The sequence below is a fragment of the Talaromyces atroroseus genome, assembly GCF_001907595.1.
Source record: "Talaromyces atroroseus strain IBT 11181 chromosome Unknown scaffold_4, whole genome shotgun sequence".
Classification (NCBI taxonomy): domain Eukaryota; kingdom Fungi; phylum Ascomycota; class Eurotiomycetes; order Eurotiales; family Trichocomaceae; genus Talaromyces; species Talaromyces atroroseus.
Genome location: NW_017971436.1, coordinates 1,431,510 through 1,458,210, shown reverse-complemented (window position 1 = coordinate 1,458,210; position 26,701 = coordinate 1,431,510). Strand labels below are relative to the sequence as shown.

At 48.2% G+C, this 26,701-nt stretch overlaps 7 protein-coding genes across 7 annotated transcripts, besides 1 other annotated feature; 3 read left to right on the top strand and 4 right to left on the bottom strand.

Moving 5' to 3' along the window:
• Positions 1-77: 77 nt before the first annotated feature.
• On the bottom strand, positions 78-4,873 carry UA08_04387 (hypothetical protein; the record flags this gene model as incomplete). Its single annotated transcript, XM_020266704.1, has 4 exons — positions 78-1,566; positions 1,799-1,949; positions 2,014-4,424; positions 4,635-4,873. 4 exons carry the CDS (start codon positions 4,871-4,873, stop codon positions 78-80), a joined length of 4,290 nt encoding a protein of 1,429 aa, XP_020120875.1.
• Positions 3,763-3,804: a repeat region (Identified by RepeatMasker using a combination of RepBase library and repeat library created with RepeatScout).
• Positions 4,874-6,531: 1,658 nt separating the features above from the next.
• Positions 6,532-10,836, top strand: UA08_04386 (hypothetical protein; the record flags this gene model as incomplete). The annotated part of the gene is made up of 5 exons (XM_020266703.1): positions 6,532-6,570; positions 6,645-9,297; positions 9,355-9,840; positions 9,904-10,085; positions 10,150-10,836. The coding sequence occupies 5 exons, from the start codon at positions 6,532-6,534 to the stop codon at positions 10,834-10,836; spliced, it is 4,047 nt and encodes a 1,348-aa protein (XP_020120878.1).
• Positions 10,837-11,322: 486 nt separating this feature from the next.
• On the bottom strand, positions 11,323-16,280 carry UA08_04385 (hypothetical protein; the record flags this gene model as incomplete). The annotated part of the gene is made up of 6 exons (XM_020266702.1): positions 11,323-11,508; positions 11,621-11,918; positions 12,108-12,146; positions 12,317-14,668; positions 14,724-15,288; positions 15,875-16,280. 6 exons carry the CDS (start codon positions 16,278-16,280, stop codon positions 11,323-11,325), a joined length of 3,846 nt encoding a protein of 1,281 aa, XP_020120877.1.
• Positions 16,281-16,506: 226 nt separating this feature from the next.
• UA08_04384 (hypothetical protein) lies at positions 16,507-19,510 on the bottom strand (the record flags this gene model as incomplete). Its single annotated transcript, XM_020266701.1, has 3 exons — positions 16,507-16,594; positions 16,755-17,969; positions 18,027-19,510. The coding sequence occupies 3 exons, from the start codon at positions 19,508-19,510 to the stop codon at positions 16,507-16,509; spliced, it is 2,787 nt and encodes a 928-aa protein (XP_020120872.1).
• Positions 19,511-20,470: 960 nt separating this feature from the next.
• Positions 20,471-22,598, top strand: UA08_04383 (Fimbrin; the record flags this gene model as incomplete). Its single annotated transcript, XM_020266700.1, has 5 exons — positions 20,471-20,473; positions 20,544-20,711; positions 20,769-21,457; positions 21,520-22,502; positions 22,567-22,598. The coding sequence occupies 5 exons, from the start codon at positions 20,471-20,473 to the stop codon at positions 22,596-22,598; spliced, it is 1,875 nt and encodes a 624-aa protein (XP_020120871.1).
• Positions 22,599-23,317: 719 nt separating this feature from the next.
• On the bottom strand, positions 23,318-24,439 carry UA08_04382 (hypothetical protein; the record flags this gene model as incomplete). Its single annotated transcript, XM_020266699.1, has 5 exons — positions 23,318-23,367; positions 23,439-23,766; positions 23,828-23,927; positions 23,985-24,041; positions 24,354-24,439. 5 exons carry the CDS (start codon positions 24,437-24,439, stop codon positions 23,318-23,320), a joined length of 621 nt encoding a protein of 206 aa, XP_020120874.1.
• An 831-nt stretch (positions 24,440-25,270) lies between these two features.
• On the top strand, positions 25,271-26,647 carry UA08_04381 (hypothetical protein; the record flags this gene model as incomplete). The annotated part of the gene is made up of 5 exons (XM_020266698.1): positions 25,271-25,378; positions 25,511-25,822; positions 25,891-26,169; positions 26,208-26,365; positions 26,425-26,647. The coding sequence occupies 5 exons, from the start codon at positions 25,271-25,273 to the stop codon at positions 26,645-26,647; spliced, it is 1,080 nt and encodes a 359-aa protein (XP_020120873.1).
• Positions 26,648-26,701: the final 54 nt, after the last annotated feature.

Sequence of the window (26,701 nt, the reverse complement as noted above, 5' to 3'; positions counted from 1 at the left end):
GAAAGACGAAACAAACAAGAGCTGCGAACAGGGGATATCTTAAAACATTATATAATCGCAGTATTCCACTCCCAAGATCATCGTGAAGGACTGTTTTCAGAAAACGAGACTTCCTCGAATTCCATTTCCCACTTATCCACCTCTGCGAATTTTAGCGCTTGTTGCTGCAACTCGCGGCTGGATATCCTCTTCGTCGAGCTGTGTGGCGGAGTAGCGAGATCCTCGGACGGCGGTGGTGATGAGAGGGCCGAGGAGTCGTCAGAGAAGAGATTCTCCTTGTCCGATGCTTGTGGTTTCTGGCGGGAATATGTGCGCTGAGACTTGCTTTGCAAGTCATCATCGCCGTGAGAACCCTTGGCGTTTCCCTTGTTTTTCCTTCCGCCATGGCTGTTGCTTCCCTTCTTTGTATTTGTATTGTCTGATGTAGCATTTGATAAGCCCTTCTTCCGTGGTCTCTGAGGCCGCCTCATAACTGCCCTGCTTAATTCATCCTCATCTGTATCTTCGTTTGCTGACTCGGCGTCGTCGCTGTCGTCTGCGCGCTGGAGATGGCGGATTCGACGCTGCGGGAGAAATTTAGCTTGTATATTCAATGTCGTGACCTTTGGTAAGGGATCTGCTGCTCCCTCAGAGGTCGTTGACTGTTTTACTTGACTGTCCAGACCCAGCCGTGTAGGACTAGTTGTGTCGGTACTTAAAGGGGTAGCCATGGTTGTACTTGGTGGATCAACAGACTCTCTGACCGAGGGCGTCTCCGGAACTCGGGTAAGTGTCGACAATGAACTGCTTCGACTATTGGCCGAGTCTTGGTCGTTGCGAGCCTCCTGCGACTGGCGCTTTCTCTTTCTGGACTCCCTAGAGGATGGAGACGCTACGACTGGCGGACGAGAAGGAGACACCGCCAACTGACTATCGACAATCGGCGCTCGCGAAGTAGCATTCAGCGGAGTTGATTCATCCTGGGGGCTACTAAGGCCGCCCAGAAAATCATCGTCATCAAAGTCCGACGAGTCATCATCAGCCTGCATCATCTGGAGCAAGCTAGGCTGTCTTGTTCTTCGCTTGAAGTTGCTCAGGATCGAGCTTTCGAAGCCAGGAGTGCTACCAATGCGCGAATTGAACTCTCCCTTTCGTCCAACAAGAGACAATGTTGCTGAATAGCCTCGCGCGCGAGTCGGCGGTCGGATACTTGTAGTTGTGGTGTTTTCCGCCGGCGACGATGCGATGGCATTCTCGTTGGAGTTCCCAGTGGGCGTCAAGTCGCCCTGCTCGTCATTATTGCCAGCCCGCCGAGGCGTTGTGACTCGCTTCTTCGCTTCGGTATTGGACTGCGCATCGCCATTGTTCTTGTTGACTGGTCTGCTAGGAACGTCTGCCGGCGGCTGGCGCACGGTACGAGTTCGTCGGGCAGGAGGGCGTGGCATGGGTTTGGTTTGTATGTTTCGTTCGCAGGGTGACTGTCGTAGGCAGAAATGATCGATATTGCGTGCAGTAGATGGAGTAATGAGCACAAAGTGGGATGTTAATGCCAGACGTTGAATGCGACGACGCGTGGTGTTTTGTTGACTGACGCGCTTAGCCTTATGCACGTCCCGCTCTTACGCCGCTACGGCCTGAGGCATCCAATGCAGTTATTCGATTCAGTCAACATGTCTCATGATAAATACATTCAAAATTCACTGCTTTTCTTGGTATCTCAAAATCATCAGGCATGGTCATCAATAAATAGATACACAAGAAATCCTTGCCAACACTTATCCATCATAAAAGCACCCATTCAGTGCTTCGTTTTATATACTTATCGAGTAGCAAGCCCACGTCGTTCAGCGCAAACCGGCAGATATAAAATCCAAAAAACTCTGCTGCATGGCGAGTGCTCAATTCGAGGCCTACGTGAGTAGGTGAAGAATGCTTTAGACCGGGATCCTCCACTTGACGCGCGATTTGGTCTGAATATTGATAGTTTGAGGTTAATACTGAGTACAAGGTTGAGAAAACGTGTACAAAACTTACCCAGAACTTGAACAGCATCGAACAATCGCGCCAGTGCTCCCATATAGTTGGCATTCGGCCCATTAAATTGAAGCTGCATGACATCTCGCTTGGCAAAGCGCTCGCTTGGGTAAGACGTTGTCATTGGCAATGTATTCATGCTGAGACCTCCTTTCCCGCTGTCTCTCGGTGTCGACGATGATATGAAATTACTCGAGTTCGTCGTCGTGGAGCTCTTGGATCGCAGTTTCCTCCACGACGTAAGGTACGATCTGCCAGGGTGGCTCGAGTTCCTTGACAACGAACCCTCCGAAAGCACAGGGGACTCGTCTGGGCTATTTATGTTTTTGAAGAGCGGGAGTGCGCCATGAACTCCCACCTCGTTGCCAAGCTTCCTTGCGAATGTAGCCTGCGCTTGGTCCAATATATTCTCGAAAGTTTGCATCTCTTCCAAGACCGCATCTGCGTCATATTTATCAACTTGGGCGACTTTAAGTAGAGCCGCCGTCAACAAGTCGCATAGTGAGATTTTATCATCCATAGCTCTAATCCGGACATTCTTTACTTGCCATATTTCTCTGGGTATAAACAGCTTGGTAGAAAGATATCCACCACGAGGGTGTGCAAGCGTCTGGTACAGACAACGCATCAGCCAGAAAGGACGCAACAGAAAAGACTCGGGACAAGGTTCCAGCGGTATAGGCGCATTCGTGGCTGCTAAATTAGGAGACCCAGGCGTGGTGGGCGAGTGGATTTCATTATCAAATAGGTGCAAACTTCTTGGGTATGATGTTCCGGTTGAGACAAGATTCCGTTGCAAATCAAAGGGCGGAAAGTAGCTGCCAGAAGGTGTGTTTGGTGAATCTGTTGAAGTATCGGGGGTAGATATAGATATCCCTCTACCTCTCAGCCCCCCTAGGCTAGATGATGAAGTATTCTTTCGAAGCATGCCCGGTCCAGAAATGATTTTATGAATGTGTCGAGGAGGTGAGGGTGGCGCGGATCGCTCCACGGCATCACTGTCCTGGGTGCGTACTTTCGTTAAACCCGTATCATAATGTTCTCCTCTTGGATTATCAAATGCAGCATTTCTTTCAGAAGTGCCACTGTGTGCTGTACTGGTTAATATGGGCAGACTAGTTTTTGGCTCATCTAACAGCACGGGTGAGGGAGGTTGTGCGGGTTGTGCGGAAAAGGGCTCCTTTTTGGATGTTTCAAAGCCCGTTGGAATGCGCTTAGTATCGATTTTCAGCTGTTTCGCATTCGACCTAGAGAAACGGCGAGCCCGTACGCCGCCAGATGGCGACATGATTGAGGTATTTTGCTGTACAGGACCCGATGCACCACCACCTCCCGTAGGTATCTTGGGGATCGGCGGAAGTCGCTTGTTTGGAACTGCTGCATCAGAAGGCGTGAAATCTCCTTCTTCCGTCAATGTCGAAAGGGGCGTGCCCGCAGTAGCTGAATTCGATGTAACCGAACTGCCCCATGTTCTGCCAGAGATGGTACTTGAGTCCGATTGTCGAGGTAATGCAGTTTTTGTATGGAGATTGAACTCAAGATCGTCCATAACATAGCCTTTGGTCATCTCTTCTAGTATCCGCTCCTCCTCTTCAGCCTCTTCATCAATATAATCCGAGTCAAGATTATCGTTGTGGGCCATCACGGCTTGGCCATGCATTTGTCGTGCCATAACAGCCTGGGCTTCTCTCTCAGCCTCTCGGACTCGTTGCTTGGCAATTTCAATGTTCCTTCTGGCGTTTGATACTACATCATCGTGATCATAATCATCGTCGTCATCATTATCATCATAAAAGCCTTCCTTCTGGTTAAGAGCAGGCTCCAATCCCTCGTCATAGGCCGCTTCTACTGCCGCGTCTAGCGCAGCGTCAAAATCTGCCTCGGTGCCGTTACTTGCGTTATGCGAGTGAGTGCTGCCTATGTATAGGGATAATTTCGTCTGCGTTGAGGCAGGCGATGAAGCCCCAGATTCATCGATTGTATCTAACCATGACGTTGATTGGTCGTTCGTGGGAGCTTCCCCTTCCGAGGTATGCAATCCAAGTGTTTTCGAAACCTGTGCTTCAGTATTATGTTGGGAAATATCTGCATCGGAAGAGAAATTGTGGCGAGGAGAAAGACGCGGTATGAAATCCTTTGCAAGCTCGCTATCTTCCTGCATCGGCGTGAATCTATCCGTGTCTCGATTTGAATTATCCAACGCAAGGCCTAGTAATGCTTCGTGCGAGGAAGATTGCAAAGGCGTGGTATCATAATCAGGCACATGGGACTGATTATCATCGATCTCTTCCTCTTCCTCCTCTTCCTCTTCTTCTTCCCCGGCAGAAGTGCTTCTCGCGCCATCATCTTCAAAGCCCGCCTCAACTGGTTGTGAATCCTCACGTCGTTCAATACTATCTCCACTCATCGGCCTGTGAGGAAGAGCTTTGTTGCTGTAATTCTGCGATGGAAGGTTTAATCGTCGGAGTTCTTCAATACGATTCAAGTAAGTGTTTCGCTGTGTTACGTCGGTTAGCGAACGTGCTTCTGAAGACGGGCGTTATTAGGAGTAAGAGGAACCTACAATTTCCTGCAGTTTGTACCTTTCAACGTCGCCTCCGTTACTCCGCAACATTACATACTGTAACAATTCGCATGCATCCTGGTAGGCTTCGATAGCACCTTCAAAATTAGCTGCATTGTCCAGCAATACTGCAGTGTTCGCCTTTTGTAGCGCCTTTGACAGGGTTGCTTTTTGCGTTGAGCCGCCTGGCCGTCGGGAGCGCTGCGGCGACGTTGAGCTAGATTCGGTCCTCTCATGCTCACGTCTTGCAGTGTGCTCTCTAGTATGAGAGCTCGGTACACCCACTGGATTATCCATGGTATGCGCAGGGTCGAGGAGGGGAATGTCAGTACTTTAATTTTGTGTATGGGGTAAACGTGTCTCAACGGCTTTTTGGTGTCCTTCTCCCCCGCCCAGTATTCTTCCTACCAACAGCCAAAACGTTTATGCCAACCCAAATAACGACCGTGTTCTGCCAGACCTCGAGCACTTGTAGAGATGATCAAATCGCAACGATATAAGCGTCATTTGTGTCCACGATCAATCGTATCTTGCGGAGCAAATAAGTTCCGCCCTGCAAAACGTCCAAAATCCAACACTCAGGCTGGAGCTGCCTCATGATTCAACAGCCATAACGACGTCTGCAGTAGGTTATAAGGCGCCGGTGTGTAACGTTGTCTATATCCAAGCCGTGGTCTACTCCTCCTCGTCGCCAAAACAATCACCACGGCTCCCGGTTCGTGTCAAAAGTGTCCAGGTAGGAATCGGATTGCGTGAATTGTGGCAGCGTAGTAATCGCACAATAACCTCAGTCCAGATCTGGCAGCAACGATTGTGGGATCAATTGGTAGGAAGGGTATATGGTGCGCCAGTGTCCCGCGATGTGCGAGAAGATAAGAATGGATGGATGGAAAACGCAATCAATGCAGAGAACAAGTGCTTAATGTATGTATGGTATAGTATGATAAACAACCACGTTCGGTGATGTGAGATCACACAGCAGAAAAAATGGCCATAGAGTGATATCCAGAAGAGAGCGCATGCAGCGGTGGAATAATTGGCTGGCCGGCCTCGAGAGAAAGGGGGAAGCCGAGTCTGGCTGGCTGTCCCTATCGGGAGTAGCGTGGGGCCGCAGACTGGGACGCGGCTTCCTTACTTTCTCTAGTTACCCTTTGCTCTTTCAACTATCCGGACTGCAAATATCTACAGCCTCATAACCCCCCGGCGTGCAGTGCACGATCAGGAAAATGTGTTTTGGCTGAAAAAATAAGGCTGAACCAACCTCCCTGCCTCGAAAACAGGCGCACGGTCAGAACCCTGTGCCACAAGGCAGATCTTCGGCCCCAAGCCAGAGAGATTGGGGCCATGTCACGTCGAGTCGTCGAGAGAGAGTCCTATGAGGAACATGGGAACTGGGCCAGGAACGCCAGCAAGTTTAACTCCGTGTCCGCGCATAGCGAACCGTGGATACAACGAGATGGGGCGTCGGCGAATGGCAAATGCACGTAGCCTGCCTAATAAACGCATAGCTCCTGAAAGGCGTCCTGGCTGCTCGATAAGACCTCCATAGCAGAGCTGATATCGTACAGTGACTGGCTGTATAATAGTCATAGGCAAGTAGTCGATGGTTCTTGTGAAAGGCTCTCAACTACCTATAGCTGTAGAGCCAATGAGCCACACTGTAAGCCCAGGGCGGTGGCAGAAACGCTGGGGGTCTTGTGTCGTCATCGTTCAACCACGAGATAAGTTATCTCTCTCTCTCTCTCTCTTGTGTACCTACACCTCATCCCCAGCTCTTCAGTGCATCAGATTCGCGCTGTACGACCATTCGCGCTCGTGCCAAGGAGTGCAACGGGGAAAAGAAAATAGACTATAGACGACGTCGATATCGTTGCAAATTGTCAGTGTCGAATGCGGGGAAATAGCTCGATATATTTATCTATCAGATCGACCAGATCGAACTTGATCACGCAACAATGGCATCCACGAACGGAGGAATACGCATCGCAATCGACGTATGTGAAACCTATCCTACTTTACCTGACTAGTGCTATTCTCCTTGTGCATTGCTGCTAATCAAGAATGATAGCGGGGCGGCACCTTCACCGATTGCGTCGGGAACCCTGGAACGGGAAAACTGGAAGATGATATTATAATTAAATTGCTATCAGAAGACCCCGAGAACTATAATGATGCGCCTCTGGAGGGTATACGTCGGTTGCTTTCCAAATTTACCGGCCGCGAGATCCCCCGAGGCGAACCCCTCGACACATCGAAAATCGAAAGTATTCGGATGGGCACGACTGTAGCAACCAATGCCCTTCTTGAGCGGAAGGGCGAGAGGATTGCTCTAATAGTAACCAAAGGGTTCAAGGATTGTTTGCAGATAGGAAACCAATCTCGTCCGAAGATCTTCGACTTAGCCATCAGGCGTCCCGAGGTTCTGTACGAAAAAGTCATTGAGATTGATGAACGGGTGACCTTGGAAGACTATGCGGAAGATCCAACACGACGAACGACAGAAACTTCTCCGAGAAGCGAGACAGCGTTGGATGCAGATGTGGTCCGTGGCCTTTCCTCCGAGGCAGTGAGGATCGTTCAACGGCCAGAAAAGGATACTGTACGAGACCAGCTGCAGCAGTTGTACGACGATGGCTTCCACAGTATCGCAGTCTGTCTTATGCATGGATACACCTTTCCAGACCATGAAGCATTGGTTGGCCGGTTAGCTCGAGATATCGGGTTCAAGCATGTCAGCCTCAGCCATGAGCTAATGCCAATGATCAAATTAGTCCCTAGGACGACTTCTGCATGTGCAGATGCCTATCTCACACCTGCAATCAAGAAATATATTGCTGGCTTCGAGGCCGGTTTTGAAGGGGGGTTAGGTGTAGAGTCTGTACAGAAAAGCAGTGGACATAAGGGTGCGCGATGCGAATTCATGCAATCAGACGGTGGTCTGGTTGATGTCAGCCAATTCTCGGGTCTAAAGGCTATACTTTCAGGGCCAGCGGGAGGAGTAGTTGGCTATGCTCTCACTTCTTATGACCATCAAAATAAGACGCCAGTAATTGGGTTTGACATGGGTGGTACAAGTACTGACGTCAGCCGCTATGGAGAGGGCAGATATGAGCACGTCTTCGAAACGACAACTGCAGGAGTGACTATACAGTCGCCTCAGTTAGACATAAACACCGTTGCTGCGGGTGGTGGTTCTCGATTGTTCTTCCGTAACGGACTCTTCGTCGTCGGCCCAGAATCTGCTGGGGCTCATCCTGGTCCTGCCTGTTATCGCAAAGGAGGCCCACTGACTGTGACAGACGCGAATCTGTTTCTTGGAAGACTTTTGCCAGACTTTTTCCCGAAGATATTCGGCAAGAATGAGAATGAAGGCTTGGATGAAGAAGCCAGCCGTGAAAAATTCGAAGAACTTACTAAACAAATCAATGAGGAGTTGTCTAAATCAGATGGAGATAAAGAAATGACCGCGGACGAAGTGGCATACGGTTTTATAAAAATCGCTAATGAGACCATGACACGCCCAATACGTTCACTAACTGAAGCTAGAGGCCATGACACGTCAAAACACCGCCTCGCAACATTTGGCGGTGCTGGTGGTCAGCATGCTGTAGCGATCGCCGAGGGACTTGGGATACGGCAGATATTAGTGCATCGATACTCCTCGGTACTCTCTGCATATGGAATGGCCTTGGCTGACGTTGTAGATGAAAGGCAAGAGCCGGAATCCCAAGTTTGGGCTGTGGGGGATGTGCAGAAGAGACTTAAATCTAAGATGGAAGAGTTGAAAAGTAAATCGGCGGAGAAGCTTCGTGCTCAGGGCTTCAACGACCAATCCATCGAGTTCGAAGAATATCTCAACATGAGATATAGAGGCACAGAGTCATCGCTTATGATCATCAAGCCAACTCCGGAGGAGGCGCGCAATGACTACGGAGGAGATGAATGGGCATTTGGAAAGGCGTTTGTCAAGCAGCATGAGCGAGAGTTCGGATTTGTTTTGCCAGATAGAGACATTATAGTTGACGACGTACGCGCTCGTGGTATCGGCAAGAGTTTCCAATCATCAGAAAAGACAGTTGACGAACAACTACGAGAGTCAGCGCCCCGTGATGTGGATAGCAAAAAAGTGTATCAGACGAAGAAGGTCTTTTTCGAGGGAGGACGTCAAGATACCCCAATTTATAGGCTCAATGATCTTGAGGTCAATGACCGTGTGAGAGGGCCAGCAATCCTCGCCGACGACACGCAGACACTGGTTGTGACTCCTGGAGCCAGTGCTCTGGTTACAGGAACACATGTAGTCATCAACATTGGCGAGAGTGAGGTGCTTGGAGTTAAGGCTGACACCAGCGGGGTCGACCCCATCATGCTGAGCATTTTCGGCCACCGTTTTATGGCAATTGCAGAGCAGATGGGTCGCGCTCTGCAAAAAACGAGTGTGAGCACAAATGTGAAGGAGAGACTGGACTATTCATGTGCCTTGTTTGACCCTGATGGTGGTTTGGTTGCCAATGCACCACATTTACCAGTACACCTGGGAAGCATGTCGACGTGTGTTCGAACTCAAGCGAATATATGGAAAGGAAAGCTCAAGCCGGGAGATGTGATTGTGTCTAATCACCCGGAGTTTGGAGGCACTCATCTTCCAGATATTACCGTCATTACACCAGCCTTTGCCGGTAATGAGATCATCTTCTATGTAGCGTCTCGGGCGCATCATGGTATGTTGAAGCAAACAAAAGCCCTGGTCGTAGAAAGGTCGCTAACAATCTAACAAGCGGATATTGGAGGAATTCTCCCTGGGAGTATGCCACCTCACTCGAAAGAGCTTTATCAGGAAGGTGCGGCAATAAAATCAGAGAAATTGGTCTCGGAAGGCCATTTCAACGAGGAGCGGATTGTAGAGCTCCTTTATCGTGAGCCGGCTCAGTATCCGGATTGCAGTGGGACACGATGTCTTGCAGATAACTTGAACGACCTGAAAGCCCAAATAGCGGCAAACCAGAAGGGAATCAACCTTATAACCAATCTGATCGACGAATATAGACAGGATGTCGTGCAGCATTATATGACCAAGATTCAAGAAAACGCCGAGCTAAGTGTTAGGAACCTCCTCAAGGAAGTCAGCCAGAGGTTTAAAGGTAAGGACCTAACTGCTATTGACTACATGGACGACGGGAGTCCAATCCAGTTGCGCATCTCAATCGACGCAGAAGAAGGTACAGCGACCTTTGACTTTGCCGGTACTGGACCCGAGGTCTATGGTATGTATATATATATATTTGGCAGCCTGTCTGTGAAAAGGAACAAAGACTAAATCATGGCAGGAAATATCAATGCACCCGAAGCTGTAACATACTCAGCTATCATATACTGCCTGAGATGCTTGATCTCAGAGGATATTCCACTCAACCAGGGATGTCTGAAACCGATAAACGTTCACATTCCGAAGAATTCATTCCTCTCACCATCGGAGAAAGCAGCTGTCGTGGGGGGAAATGTTTTGACGGTAAGATTGCCACTCTATAGTGATGGTGTCAACCTCGATACTAATGAATACCATCATTACACAGAGTCAACGAGTCACAGACGTGATCCTAAAATGTTTCAAAGCCTGTGCTGCGTCTCAAGGAGACACAAACAACTTGACTTTTGGCTTTGGTGGCAATGTATCCGGAGAGAAAGCAACCCAGGGTTTCGGATATTACGAAACCATTGCTGGAGGTAGCGGAGCCGGTCCAGACTGGGAAGGCACCTCAGGAGTCCACACGCACATGACCAATACTCGTATAACAGATGCCGAGGTCTTCGAACGACGATATCCTGTCTTGCTACGAGAGTTCAGCTTGCGGCCTGGTTCTGGAGGATTAGGTCAGCATTGCGGCGGAGACGGCGTCGTTAGAGACATCGAGTTCCGTATTCCAGTCCAGGTATCGATTCTCTCGGAACGGCGGGTGTATAAACCATATGGTTTAGAAGGTGGTGAAGATGCCCTGACTGGTCGTAACTTGTGGATTCGAAGAATTCCTAAGAAGGACAAAGACGGAAACGAGACCGTGGAAGATCGCATTATCAATTTGGGAGGCAAGAATAGCATAAAGATGCAACCTGGTGAACGCATCGTTATCATGACGCCGGGAGGAGGCGGCTGGGGCGTTGCAGGGGAGGAGAGTAAAGCTCGCACGAAGCTTGATGCACGACACGCGTGGAGAGGTGGTTCTATTGCAAATATTCTCGCAACACAAGAGACTAGTATCTAGTCGTGTCTGGATTAGATCTAACTATTTCGTATTTGACAATCACATATGCATATGTTAATTAGCCCGATTCCCCTGGTCTCCTCATTGGATAGTACAACCGAGGAAAAATGTGAGGATGCATTGAACTTCTCCGTGAGAATCAATTGATTTAGCTACATGACCGCGTAGTGGACATCCTCATTCCCGTTCGTCCTCGTGTGTGCACGTCAAGTGAAACTCAAGTCACCTCATCTTGCCCCAAGCCATGGCGCCTGAAGATCCAAATAAGCAAGACCTGATGATTATGGACACAGTAACCACTACTTGGTGAATACAGTGAAGTGTCCGTCTGCTCTGTCAGGCAGAAGACCCAGTTTCAGAAAAACATGCCCTGCTCTGTATGTATCCCCATCGCATGATTGTCATTACCGTCAAAAGAAGAAATCCAAAACTTCGTGACGTAACGGGTAAAACCATTTTGAAGGTAAAAAAAAGTAATGTAGATGTTCAGTCATCATCTTCATCCTCGTCGCTCGTAGTATCGATATTCTTCTTGCCGTTCGACGGAGATCGGTCTTCATCATCATTTTCCTGATCATCTGAAGTGCCATTGTACGAAGGTCTAGGGACCGAGATGCCTTTGGCAGAAAGCGCCTGCTCGATCTCTGGAAGGTGATCGATAAGGGCGCTGAACTGGTCGATGGGTAGAGATATGCCCTTCATGACTTGAAATTAGAATCCCTTGCAATCAAATCGCATAAAATATGCTTGTATGTGATGACGAAGTAGAATAGAACAAACATACCTTCTTCCCCGGAAGTTCCTGGCCATCCTTCTCGTAATACTCTCGAATGTTCACCATGCTTCTTCCCCTGAACGTAGAGACGGTGACTCTGCGATGACTGGAAATGTCCCAGTAGACGTCGCCATTGGAGTCAATTTTTTGATTCGAAGATGACGACGAGGGTCCCGGCTTAGTGTCGGTTGTGGTCTTCAGTTTCTTGCTGCTCTTGTGCTGCTGCTGGTCATCGCCATCGATCACAAATCCGTCATCGGATTGGTATTCGCTTGAACGCTTCTTCGACTTTGGCCCCATGACTGGGCTGTGAGATTGGTGTGGTTATGGGGGAGCTCTGGATTCGTATCTATCTTTTTCTTGGAGCGTTAAGTTAGGATGCAGAATTCGGTTTTTGTGTAAGTCAGACGTATATCTGATGATGAAAGCGCGCTTTGAAAGCGCGCGATGAATCACGTGTGTAGCTAAGCTATCGGCCTTATCTTATCTGGCTTACCCCGTATTCTGAGATTCGATTGCGTTCCACTCATTTTTGCTGATGTATCATTAGTTAATCCTGGGAATATTAACGCATACACGAAAAGGCAAGGCGGTAGAGAATGAAAACCAATGTCTTATAATCGAATAATAGCTATACATTTATGGTCAAAGAAGGATCAGATAATCACAGCTCTCAGAGCTTGCAATATCAGAGCGAACATAAACCCTCGTCCAACGTCCTCGATTTGAAGGCAATCGAAGACCTTACCAAGCGCCTCTCCAGAAGCAGCAGCACCCATTACGCTCATCAGAACTTGAGGCATACCTCTTTCGATGAGCAGCTGCTTTGCTTCATTCTTCAGCTTCTCGCTTTCGTCTTTGCTTAATGGAGGCGGCCAAGCTTTCAGTTCCTCCTCTGTCGGCAGCGAGTTTTTCCTTATTTTATTAATGTTAATGGCAATCGCCTCATCTTTAGTATGAGCATCGATCATCGACTCCTGTACCAGGGCGCGGATCGATTCTAAATGAGGATTATTCCTTGGCCGTAGTACGTAGGTTTTTGCAGCATTAAGTAGTGTTTTTCGAATGTTCCAAGCAGAGGACAGCGTATATAATTCATTGATGACTGCAAAAATCAATTCAACGGCAACGCGCGTTTCCTCTTCAGTAATAGGACTGTTTTTCGAGGACGCGCGATTTTGATCGGCGTGTTCTTTTGTCGACGTATTCGAGTCATCGCTTGTCACTTGACTATACACAACATCATCAGAATGTTGAGATTTCGTCTCCTCACTCACAAGACTTGTTTCCTGTATAGAAGGAGCCGCTGATGATCGGGGGCTTGTTTGTATGGCTTGTCCAGCACTCTGCCCTCCCGAGTCATCTGCCGTTGGTTCCTGCTCATTTGTTCCTGCCGAAGGCATGTCGACAATACTAGTGGACGACTCATTGGCTTGCTGGTCAACTATCGGAGGACTATTTTGCTCTTGGGAGACGTGATCCTGTGAAGATGCGTTGTCTTGGTCTTCTTGAATGTTGTTGAGTGTACCGTTTGAGCCACCAACCGACGAGCTGCTCAATTGAGACGGGGTGATATCTACGCTCTTCCTGCTTCGGTTCACGCCCCCAAAAACGCCGGATACCCCATCGAATACAGCCTTCCCACCACCAGCGACACCTTTTGGTGCATTCGAAAGTACACCTAGCATGCCTTTTCCCATATTTTCAAATGTGCTCGAGGCACGCACAGATAACCCGGTCTTTGGAGGTGTTGGTGCCGCCTGGCTCAGCTCATTGTCTTTGTCGAGGAAACGCCGAAGACGTTCCGATGTCGCTAGTTCTCTATATTCTAATGCATCACGAAGGTATCGCTCTAAAGCCTTTGCTAATGAAGACTTTGTTTGATCGCGATAAGTAGGCAAAGAAGCATGAGCTTCCAGGAATGAAACGTGGTGATATCTAGATAATGTCTCGAGACCTTGATGCAAATGCTCAAAATCTTGATATCTCCTGAAGATCATCCAACCTGGATATCGTGTCGAGGCGGGCTCAATTTGTAGCATGTATTCAGTTGTCGGCTTAGCTTTCATCGTGACCTTGTCGCCAGGAATCGAGCCGTCATCGACTAGCACGGAGGCACCATAGAGGATATGAATGGTAGCATCCTCGGCTTCCTGTTCACTGTTTTTGGTTTCACTTAAGCTTTGCTCATGGATTTCAGTCTCGATCAGCTGCCGCTGAGTTTCTTCGGTGTCTTTCCGATCTTTTCTCGAAAGCTGGTCTGCAGAGAGACTTGGTGTAGCTCCTTGCGTACTTATACTAGATACGGAGTCATTCCTAGCCAAAGAACCTGACTTGTCTCTCTTATGGGATAGGTCGCTTGGTAGGGCAATCTCCTCACGAATGGGCTTATGTAAAGCGACAGCTTCCTGTTCAGGGCGGGAAGGCTTCTTTCCATGTGATTTAGTCGTATTGGTAGGTATGGCTTTGGCTAAGTCCTGAGACGTATGGCTTGCGATTCCGGAAAGAGCTGCTATGTCGCCCTTCGAGGCGCTTTCTAGTCCAGCATCAATTGCATTCATAATTTCCGGCTCGCCTTCCTTCAAAAGATACACTATCCACCCATTTATGAAATCCGGCTCTGAACAGCTTTTGACCACTGACTCGAGGACAACGCCAGCAAATATTTCGCGTAGGAAGTTTTTGACAACCTCACACTGGTAAACCGGAGCGTCGAGGAAATTTGAAAGCAAGTCATCTGCGATCATTTTCAGCTTCCTCTGCTGCTGGTCTATTGACAGCACATTGGCTAAGTTGCTGTCTGGATACTGCTTCAAATATTCTCGTACATAGTGTTCGGTCGACAACGAATCGGGGCCTGCAGCTTGTAACGCTAAGGATAACTCATTCAGAAACACTATTATCATGGAGCTCGAATTCGTAACAAACTGGAGAAACGTATCCGCTGATCGTTTGCGAGTTATATGCGTCGATAGCGAGTTAATGAAACCGACTAAAACTTTTCTGCAAGCGTTCGGAAACGAATCCTCGGAGGGTAGAATAGGCCTATACCAGTGACTATTTCAAAATAAGCCATACAGCCTGATAAAATAAAGAGAAGACATGCCCTCACCTCACATAATTTCCCAGTATAGCATCAATTAACTCCGAGAGCGCAGCAGCAGTTGCGGGACGAAAGCGAGATGTATCGACAGCAATAGCAGCGTCATGGATTTGTGCGACTTCGACAACACGATCCGTTTGAATGGTGGCGTTCTGGGAGGTCCAGTCTAGTAGCCGAGAGGCAACTTCAATCCCAAGCTCTTTCCTTCTGGAAGAAGGCAGGATATTGCGGTCTCCCACGTGATGGGCACTATGGTCTGTAATATCCCTTAAATATTCCTGCAGCAGGAATCCCGAAACCATGCCAATGAGCAGCAAACCCAGTCGTCCAAGGACGAAATATGTGAGGAGCGCCAACGCGCCAAGAGACGCAAGCAGTACTTCATTGTTGGCTGTCGCGAGGTAGCGCAACATCTGTTGTCCCAGCAGCGATGCCAGAGGCTCTGCATCTTGAGGAGTCGTCAAGAGGACCTGGTCGTTACTTTCGGCGGACGTCTGAAGTTGAGCAGGGTCAGGCTGTCCATTCTCCGGACTCGGGTTAGAAGAAGCACCCGCTTCATCCATAGTATCGCTATCTACATTGGCGGAGAAGTAGTCAAGAAGAGGATGGAGGCATCACGCGGAACCGCAAAACTCTCAGCTCAGTGAGTTAGCTGGTCTAGGCAATCAGCAGGGAAGTTGATTGTAGCAAGTTGAGTTGTTGAACGGCGGATGACGACGCCTTGCCTTCCCGCCCCGTTGTCAACAATGGACCAGAACAAACCCCGTGCTTTCCCGCAACAGCGAGGATCTACCCAACTTGGAATTGCAGTACACGGTATATTTGTATTTATTCCTATCATGATCTAAAGTCATATGTATCGTCCTCTCATTTCCTTGTCTCATGGTAGGAAGCCCAACACAAGGTATCTAAAGCAATTTGGACGAGAATTCTTCTCCGCAGTTTGAGTGAATCCAGCATTCAACGAAATAGTAATCATACCGGATGCAAAGATGAAAGCGGGTGACGTTATATAGATTGAAAATGAAAAGCAAAGAAAAGAAGAAAGGAAAGAAAAGGGGAAATAGGTATGGGTGTGGGTGTGGAATGAATGCCAATAAACCACGATGTGCAAGTCATGAAGTAAACAGTTCATTGCCGTATGTACTTTGTATGTGAACCTTTCGCAACTACGCTAAGCTGGCCATCGTTATCACGCTTAGAGATTGTGACATTTGTGAAGCCAAGGGTCTTGCCAACTTTGTCGGTCCGACTTTCGATCTCGAGCCAGTCCCCGAGAACGGCTTTTGATAGGTACGACACATGAATATCTGTGCTTACGCCGGTGGATTCGAGACCGTGAGATGCGATTGCCAACCCTCCAGCCCAGTCCACAACGCAGGCTGAGAAGACACCGTGTAGCCCATTCTTCGAGTTCAAATGACGAGCAGAAACTTGTATCCTGGAACGAACCACGCCTTTGCTCGCCTCGTAAACTTCGACATCTTCTAGGAGAAAGTTGTAGATTGGACTATTGTGCCGAATTCTGCTCCAAACATTAAGAACATTATCGAGTGCGGTGGCCATGTTGTCGTGGACGCGGTAGCTGGGAAAGTGTGGTGTCGAAGAAAACGACGGGAGGGAAAAAGAAAAAAGAAACAAACAGATTTTGAACAGACTCCACACGTGCCAAGGCTCCAAGGCATCAACGGCATTCATTTTAAATCAACTAACCGATTCAAGCCCAACATCCTCATCCATCATAAATTAATATTATCCGGAGTAGAAGAAGAGATCTTTTTATCTTTTATTTCTATGAGGTATCGTAACACGTATTATTTGTAGCACAGTTGCTTTCATGGTCGTCATTTTTGGCGTCTTCTTCGCATCCTCGATAACATCTGCGACAGCATGAAGTGGTTTACATCCTCGTCAGTCCAATAAGTTAGGTGGCTTGCGATGCTTGCAATCAGTGATATATCGAAAACGCCCCTGTATTGATGCGATCAGCCCTTGCTCACTCTACAATTGACAGATTCGTTGGCAATAATGAAAGCTTACTCTTGAATGCCGTAGTCCACCCTGCCATTTGAATTTAGAGCCCGGACTTTGGCTTCCTCGATCCTGAGCCTTCGAGAACGATCTTCGGCTTCAATCTCACTTTCGGAAGCGCTCTTTGCATCACTGCGTCTGGTTTTTTCGAAGCCTTCATAGAGTGTCTCCAATCCGGAATCTATGAGGGTTGGGAACTCCACCTCATTATCGTGTAGTTTCATATTCGCCGGGAATTTGTTGTTTTTGATACTCTCTTTATCGACCTTTATTTCGGACATCGAATGCTGGGAAGCATTGCGGGAGTGACTCGGAGCCGATGGCTCCTCAGGCTGTATGCCTAAACTGCGGTTTAACAAGCTGCTTGCGACACCAGACGTGAAATTTGTCCACATCGACCCAACGCGAGAGCCAATATTTGACAGGCTCTGACCAGAAGCGGTCCAAATGCTTTTCTTCACGAAAGGCAGGGGCTGAGGTTTGAGGGCCGTCATTGCCGGTGAAATTAGTGGCTCAAGACGGTAGCTGACCGGGTCGGATGGGTGGAAAATATTGTACAGTTCTTCACACTGAGGTGAAGAAATACTCGAATTCCATTCAAAGGCTTTCTGCTCCAGTGGGTCGTCTATCGATGGAGATACTGGCCCATGGCTGTGTAACAAAGACAAATTCTGCTCAAGGGAACTCTTTTCAAATGATCTTCCAACAATCGTCTTTGCTTTTAGCATTTGAAATAGTGCTATTGGAGAGCCTAGACAGAAGAACTCTTTGCAATCGAAGTCAAGGGGATAGTCACCATCTGCATCTCGCGTACTAGTTTGTATCGAATCATTTCTCTTTCCTTTGTCTCCGAGATTCATCTGAGGAGGATTCTTCTGGCGACATAGGATATCGAACATAATAGCACTCCCTAAAGAATGGCCGCACATACTGACTGAGCCATTGAAAGATGGATTTCGCTTCTTGAACAACTGGAATATCCTATTACATTCTTGCTGTACGATACGCATGATGTGTTCTCGATACGCACTCTGATATAAGAGCACGTCCATAGCCAAATCCGAGATCAGGTTGCGGACAGCTGGTACACCTTCTAGAGTTATATCTGCCAAACTTGGATACTGTTCGTCTTCGGAGGACAAGCTATCAGGGTCAGCAAGGTCGAGCTCTCTACGATTTTGCCGTAGACCTTGACGAGGGAAATCCAGAAGATGTCTCCAGCATCTATTATATTTGTCAGCAAATGCCCATGTTTATAAAATTTTGAGTCGGTACACTAACACAGGGAGCACTTGAACTCGACAGTTCTTCTTAGAGTCCGGAGACGACGAATTCAGCGCCTGCAAGTCAGGTGATACGGCGTATACGGATTTCATGGTCTTTCTCAACACGTTGACGTCATGGATAAAATTGATGCTTTCCAATCTGAGTCCCAGACGCTGTCCAATTCCATGTGTGACGAGTACGAGGTGGTCAATCTCTCGATCCCTGTCTTCGTCGTCTGCCTCTCTGGAGTCCTCCATTTCCTGTTCTTCCAATTTTCTTGCTTCTTCCTCCAGCTCAGCAGTGTCCTCGGTCTCGCCATTCAGCGAAGACATGTGACGTTGCAACGTTGTTCGGTGGCCAGTTGACAGCGGCTGGGCTTTGACTGTCTCCAGTCCGTGATCATGAGAGTCAGTCATCCTTGCGGATTTGTCCTGGGATAGCCGAATATCTTCCCTCTCTCCAACACGAGAAGTCGGTGCTGAAGAACCTTTCGCTGACGTTCCTTTGCCGTCGACTGGTTCTTTCTGAGCTCCTTGCTCGACGTAACCTCTGACGACCTTCGTGCCGCCCACACCGCCAAGTCTCTGGTAAACAGAACTACTTACGCGAGACATGAAATCAGCATGATTTAACCACGCTACAGTTGAATCCTGGTACGTAATAGTGCTGTTCATGTATGCGCCAAAGAGACGGTGCACTGGAAGCGTCTGGACAGGAGTACTAGATCGCCCTTGACTGTCAGAACGACCCCGTGTCAGTCTACCTTCATCGACAACCTTTTTTTCTATTGCACCATGTGCTGAATTCAAATTTTCTGGAGGCCGAACCACCTGACTTTTTGAATCCGGTAACGTAGTTCCCGTTTTAGGTTTATTCTGCTCGTATTGGGATTGCCAGGGCTTGAGCTTCAGATAACCCTCTTCAAGTTGGGTAGCAAGGTTTTCTTCACAGGGCTTCAGGATGGAGCCCTCTTGAAAAAACCAGGTTCCACGCCTGACTTCATAGATGGGTCCTAGCCAGTACGCGGGGCCGAGTTCTCGTTTATCCACATCCACGTCATACAGATAGTCCTCGTTGACTGGGACCTTGATGGTATTTTGTGCAGCATTATCATTCACAGATTCTGTGTCATCTTTAGATTCTTGGCGAAGAAGTTGCTGGAAGGCCTTTTCAATGGCTTGCGTGTCCTTTGAAGAAAACGGAACGAATTTCTTAGCTTGAGGCAAAGGCTTCGGCTCGGTTTTCTCAAGGCCTGAGAAATCCGGTTTCGATTTGGGCGTATCTACAGCGTAGAACCATCTTGTTTGTAATGGAGGGCAATCACTCGGGTATCGTAGAGAACTCAGTCTCTTTTTGGAAGACGTAACATGGTCCTGCCCTGAAGTTTGCTTGAGAGACTCTGTCCGGGGGAGCGGTTCAGGCTGAGGCGGCGTACTTCGGGAAGTAGACCACGGTGAAATGGATTCGAGGAATGATGGCTTTGCATCGCTACCGGGCATCGTCACCCGCCGCAGCCTCGGAAAACGCGAGAGCCGAGCCAACTTGACCGTCGGGAGAAGATGAGACAGTGGTATCCTTCTTGGTTCTTATTCTATGCGGATTCGAAACGAGTCAGGAGGAACGGTAGATTCGGATCGCAAACGAGAGCATAGATAACTCACACAAACACTTGCTATAAGATAATCATTTCAGTGCTCGCCTAGCCTTGCCCCTCTAGAGCTTGACAGCATGGTGATATAATGACAAGTCCTGCACAGCATCGAAATGCAATCGATGTCGTGGACGACACGTGAAAGCGTGCCCCACAAAAGCTAAGCTCGGCGGCTGCCTTCAGAAACGGGCACCAAACGTGATTATCTCATGCATGCAAAGGTACGTCATCGGCGCCCGCCGGCTTTGCAGGCATTCTTTGCAAAGCTCGCTCGCAAATAGCATGGATGCCACTGAAGGCCTGTACAGGGCGCATTGGTACATTGCTTAGACTCGGTAGAGATTTAATGTTGCGCACTGGCATCTTCTGCTTCCAAGAGCGAGCGTGACTTTCTACTATTGGCAAGTGCGTTCCAACTTTTCAGAGGCAAGCGCCGCCCCGCCGGTGCACCTTCCCACCCAACACAACAAAGGTCTAAGCCATCATCGCCTCCAGGCCACAACATAACATCTTCACAATCCCTGCCACTCCTCCCAGGCATCATCCCCCTTAACTTGCACATCTGCTACCCTCTCGCGATCGCATTGTTTTGCTTTTGACATTTCCTGTTTCTCACGCTGCCCGTCTCTTGCAATCGCGAGTTGACTTACCCCGCCTCTCTACTGTCGAACATACCCGCGAATAAATCCATCATGAACTTCCTTAAGCTTCAAAGGCACGTTGTCAAACCCCTATCCATGGATCGGAATTGAGTAGCACGAATATTTGGACTGTCGCAATCGTCACTGCGTCTGTTAGTCGCTACGCAATGGTATTACTCATGCTGACTGTGGCTTAGGAAATACCCCCAATTTCCACAGAACGAATTGTTTACTCTACAGGATGCTTTTCGCAAATTAGACGTTGATGACAAGGGCTATCTCGATGAATCAACAGCTATCAAGGCGACTCAGCAGTCGGAACGTCAGCCATACGATGTGGTGAGACAGGCGCTGAAGGAGGTGGAGCTGGATAGCTCCCGCCGTGTCGAATTCGAGGATTATGTCGATGTAAGGGCACCTGCTTCCCTTTTAAATCTATTCTTCTCTGACTAAAAATCCCAAAAGCTCATCTCCAAAGTGCGAGATGCACCGGCCACGGTCCCAAATCCGGTGCAGGCAGCCAGTCCCGCCGCTGCCCCAGGCCATGGCGTTGGTTCTTCTCGTCATGTGTCGAAAGCAAGTATCGGGGGCAAAATACACGTTCAAGGCTCGTCAGCAAACGTGACTCACACGATCAACGAAGATGAACGGACCGAATTTACAAGGCATATCAACGCTGTGTTGGCTGGAGACCGAGACATTGGCGACCTTCTCCCCTTTCCAACCGACACCTTTGAGATGTTTGATAAATGCAAGGATGGTCTAGTTCTGGCAAAACTCATCAATGACAGTGTACCAGATACTATTGATGAACGTGTTTTAAACAAAGCAGGCACCAAAATTAAGCAGCTGAACGCCTTCCACATGACAGAGAACAATAACATCGTCATCAACTCTGCAAAAGGCATTGGTTGTTCGGTTGTGAACATTGGAAGTGGTGATATTATTGAGGTCCGAGAGCATCTGATTTTGGGGCTCATTTGGCAGATTATTCGTCGTGGTCTTTTGGGGAAAATTGATATCAAACTGCACCCTGAACTATATCGTTTACTTGAGGAGGATGAGACCTTGGAACAATTCTTGCGTTTGCCTCCTGAGCAAATTCTTTTGCGGTGGTTCAACTATCACCTGAAAAACGCAAAATGGGAACGAAGGTCAGTTTCTTTTCTACCTAGCCTATATTCTTGTTATTCGCTGACATTTGGAGATAAAACAGGGTCTCAAATTTCTCTACCGATGTTAAGGACGGAGAAAACTACACCGTGCTACTCAACCAACTCGCCCCCGAAACATGTTCTCGAGGGCCATTGCAGACAAGAGATCTTCTTCAACGCGCCGAAGAAGTCCTGTCAAACGCGGAGAAGCTGGATTGTCGCAAGTTCCTGACCCCAACATCCCTTGTTGCTGGAAACCCGAAACTGAACCTTGCCTTTGTTGCGAACCTCTTCAACACCCATCCTGGCCTTGACCCAATCACAGAAGAAGAGAAACTAGAGGTCGAAGACTTTGACGCCGAAGGCGAAAGAGAGGCTCGCGTATTCACTCTATGGCTAAACTCCTTGGATGTGCAGCCTGCCGTTAACTCTCTCTTCGATGATCTGCGAGATGGCACGATTCTTCTTCAAGCCTACGACAAGGTTATCCCTGGTAGTGTCAACTGGAGACATGTCAACAAAGCCCCAGCATCTGGAGGAGAGATGCTCCGCTTCAAAGCAGTGGAAAATACAAACTACGCAATCGAGCTTGGAAAGCAAAATCGCTTCTCCTTGGTGGGTGTTCAAGGCGCTGACATCACGGATGGTCAACGAACCTTGACCTTGGGGTTGGTCTGGCAGCTCATGCGCAAAGATATCACAAACACTCTATCCTCGCTAGCGCAACGGTTAGGTAAACGCGAAATCACCGATGCGGAAATGATTCGGTGGGCCAACGAAATGTCGCAAAAGGGTGGACGTAAATCCACAATCCGCAGCTTCAAGGATGGATCTATAGGCACTGGTGTATTCCTTCTGGATGTCTTGAGCGGCATGAAGAGCAGCTACGTCGATTACGACCTGGTCACTCCGGGTCATACCCCGGAAGATGCGTACGCAAATGCCAAATTAAGTATCAGTATCGCGAGAAAGATGGGCGCCACCATATGGCTAGTGCCGGAGGATATTTGTCAAGTTAGATCCCGACTTGTAACAACTTTCATTGGTATGTGCCCATGGCCTTTCCTATTCTTGAAAAGAGAGACAGAAATGCTGACAATGACATACAGGCTCGTTGATGGCTACCTTTGAGAAGATGTGAATGCACTTTCTCACTAGCACCGTTATCTGCAGGAGGGAAAAGTACAGGTACTCTTGATCTTTGTTTTTTTTTTTTTTTTTATTTTTTATTTTTTTTGACGATTCAGCTATGAGATAGCTAGTTATTGTTTTTAAGATGATTATAGCTTGTGGTTATATTATGAGCAATTGATTTATCATTTTTCTCTTTGTTCGTTGCAAAATCGAACCACGTTTATTACCCATTTCATGATGGTGACTTGCAAGAAAACCAATTTCTGAATATATAAGTATCCAACTAATAGCCATCGATATTGCTTCGAATATTTTCGTTTTATTGCACGATAATGAGAAGAAAGAACAACGACAGAAGAATAATGCTGAAAACAATATGGGGATTTTGAAATTGATTTTTGGGAAACGAGCTATAATATCAACTTAATGCAGATACACGGAGAGAATACATGATGAAAACGAGATAGATAATACTGAAGAAAAACAAAAGGCCGCATAATTACGAACTACAGACAGGACAGAGGAAAGAGATTGGAGTAAATATAGGTAATTTTGCAGCGTAACGAAGAGAGGATTGCGATATTCACTCGCCGCCCTGCTAAGATCAAGTGTACAACATAGCGAAAAGGGAATGGCAGGTGAAGTGTAGTTCTCACTACAGTGACATGAGGTAGTGAGGTAGTTGGAATGCCTACCGAGTAATCACAACAGTTTCTCGAACTTAGCTTACTCGGCTGTGTCGAGCTCGTCGTGACCAGATGGTAGCGGGTCCAGAGCTATGCGTACGTGAGTTAGCACAAGAAACGAAACTCAAAGTAAAATACTACAACAAAAATAAAGTGCTTACCTTTTCTATCGTCACCGTTTGTGCCATTCTCGCGATCGTCTTCACGGCGGTCTCTGTCGTCATGTCTGTCGCGGTCTTCTTTAAGATCTCGATCACGATCTTCAGGGCTGCGAGATCGGTCACGTTCGCGCTCGCGCTCACGGTCACGGTCACGATCCCGGTCACGTCGATCATAGTCTCTATCGCGTCTTTCGTCCCTGCGAGGCGAGTAGTCACCTCGTCCACGGCGAGGAGATGGAGAACGTCCGCGGCGTGGAGGGGTACGGTCACGACGACGATCACGACCAGAGTCAAAACGCCAGGATGCAGAAGGGGGAGTGCGAGCCCACTTGGTAAATGGTCAGGATGGATCCAACAAATCTAATGTTGTCTCTGTTGGGCAAACTTACCTCGATTTTCAGTAGATCGTCACGACCAATGCGTTTGTTGTGCATTTCATGGTAAGCATCGTCTGCATCACGACGGCTCTCATATTCTACAAAAGCGAACCTAGAAAAGCCAGTTCTTAGTTGAGGGATTGTGAAAGATAAGACACTAGTTACTCACAGGCGACTCGAGGCTGTCCGTGGTGCAGGAATATCACACCGAACAAGTCGGCCATATCTGTGGCGTTCGGATTAGACAGCTGGAACTTCAGTCATAGAGAGGAACGTGATGAGACATATAACAGTAGTCAATGAAATGGATAATAAAGCGATGGGTGGGAGGAGATCAGGGAGTTTCGACGTCGTCAGAATCACTATCGACTTGTTTTTAAGGAGGGGCAGAGTTCAAGGGCGACGTAGGAGCGCACTAGGAACGCATAGCGAATTCTGAAGCCGGCAGTTCTGACCGAAAGATACGAGGGGGGGTAATGATGGGATTCATTCGGGCAGGGTCCGAGCAGGTCGTAGACCATCGGCGGTTGGGACGTACCGTTCGAATTCGTAGGCGAGATCGCGTGCTCGAGTGCCGTGGCCAAAGCCAGTTACGTATAGAGTGGTGCCACCAGAGCGAGACATTCTGCTGCGTGAGAAATAACGGCTCGATGGAATGGAAGGAGTGGTGCGCGATTGGAGGCAGCTTTGGAAGAAGAGAAGGAAAGGAAGGTCAAAGTCAAACCTTCAAAAGTTGTCCGGGCAGGCGGTGAAGGGCCCAGCCTGGAGTCTTGGCGCCAAAAAAGAGGAAACATTGTGTCAAAAACAAGGCCAAAAAAACTCGGGCTGTATCGGCTGGTAATAATTACAGGGTCTCGGGGCACCGTGTATGTATTAATTACGTGCTACGTAACAAGCGGATGGTTATTGGCCGGTAACGCTGATACCAGCCGTCCATACGTAGTAATTATGGCCAAGTTTGCCCCCGTGCGAAGCGTGTCTCATACGTGCAAGTCACAACAGACGACCGAAAAACCGCTATTTCACACCCTTGGTGAAACGCTTGAGATCTCAGAAGACGCAATATCCCCGCGCGAGAGTTACCACAAAACCCGCCTGCGAGCTCCACGATATATCGCCCAGCTTCCACAGGGCTGGAGACCAGATTCCGCGTTCTTAATCAGTTCTCTCTTTCTACGATGTTTTCCTAGAACCATTTGAAAGTATTCTATGCCACGGCGAGGACTGCGCTTTTCTTCATGGCCAGCATCGCTAGCGACAAGTTGAATTTAGTCGACAGGAAGTCATTTCGCATACCTCGGACCTAGTGCTACTTTCCTCTCAACCGGGTTAAGCAAGCTACTACCTGTTCCCCCCTTTTTGGCATATCCGAATCTCCGGTTTTGATCTACATCTTGAAACTGCGTATATTCTTTAAAATATTGTCACGATTGGGCGAGTTTTCATTTCCACACAATGAGCCTCAATCGGCAGGAGTCGGCTCGGGAGGAGAAGTTGGAAAGGGATGGTGATGGACTCCAGGGATCCTCGGCCCTTCCGTCTTTAACGAGCGAATATCCAGCAGTAAGTCAACTCGCACGCAATCGCCAGTTGCCATCGCGGTCGTGGCGGATAAATGTCTTGTCAGGGCAAAAAAAAAAAAAAAAAAAAAAAAAAACTGACTAACTCTGATTGCCTCTGCTAATGCGTTTGCAGAAGCCCGTCACGTTATCAGTTTTGCAGAGAGCGAGAAATAACATTTCCGAGCCGGTCGTTGCAGCTTTCATTGCTGGCGGTGTCGCCGGAGCTGTATCGAGAACAATCGTTTCGCCTCTTGAGCGGTTAAAAATCTTGCTGCAAATACAGAGTGTTGGCAGAGAAGAATACCGATTGTCAATATGGAAGGCTTTGGTTAAAATGCGAAAAGAGGAAGGGTGGAGGGGCTTCATGCGCGGCAACGGTACCAACTGTATTCGCATCATTCCTTACTCAGCAGTGCAATTTGGAAGCTACAATTTATACAAACCAGTCAGTAATGGGCACACCCAAAATCGAAAACGATCACCACACATGCGGTACTGATACTCTCTGTTTAGTTTATAGAAACGGCTCCGGGGGTTGATTTGAGCCCAATACGTCGCCTATTCTGCGGAGCACTTGCCGGAATCACCTCTGTCACCGTTACTTACCCTCTCGATATCGTCCGTACCAGACTGTCAATCCAGTCTGCCTCATTTGCGGAATTGGGCGAACGAAAAGCCGGCGAAAAGCTGCCGGGTATGTTTGAAACCATGATTTTGATGTACAGAAATGAAGGGGGGATCCCTGCCCTATATCGTGGCATTATCCCGACAGTGGCTGGTGTGGCACCATATGTAAGTCTGCACACTTGGAGCTTATACATCGCGTTCAGTTATTGATAGCATGGGCACAGGTGGGATTGAATTTCATGGTGTATGAGTCGGCTCGTATCTACCTTACACCTCCCGGAGAGAAAAACCCTAGCCCAGCGAGAAAACTACTCGCTGGAGCTTTCTCTGGTGCAGTTGCCCAAACGTGCACCTATCCTTTGTAAGTAGTAGTCACAAAGTGCTTTCTCTCCTCCAGAAGCTTTTGCTAACTATCCGCAGCGATGTCCTCCGTCGCCGGTTTCAAATCAACACGATGACGGGCATGGGCTATCAATATACCTCGATTTGGGACGCCGTCAGGGTCATAGTGGCTCGTGAAGGCATTCAAGGCATGTACAAGGGTATCGTGCCCAACCTACTGAAGGTCGCACCAAGCATGGCTAGCAGTTGGCTTAGCTTCGAGATCACGCGTGATCTACTTGTCAGTCTCAAAAAAGAGTAATCGATAGATAGAATTTTTAAGTTTTTTTTTTTTTTTTCCTTGTTTAAATAAAAC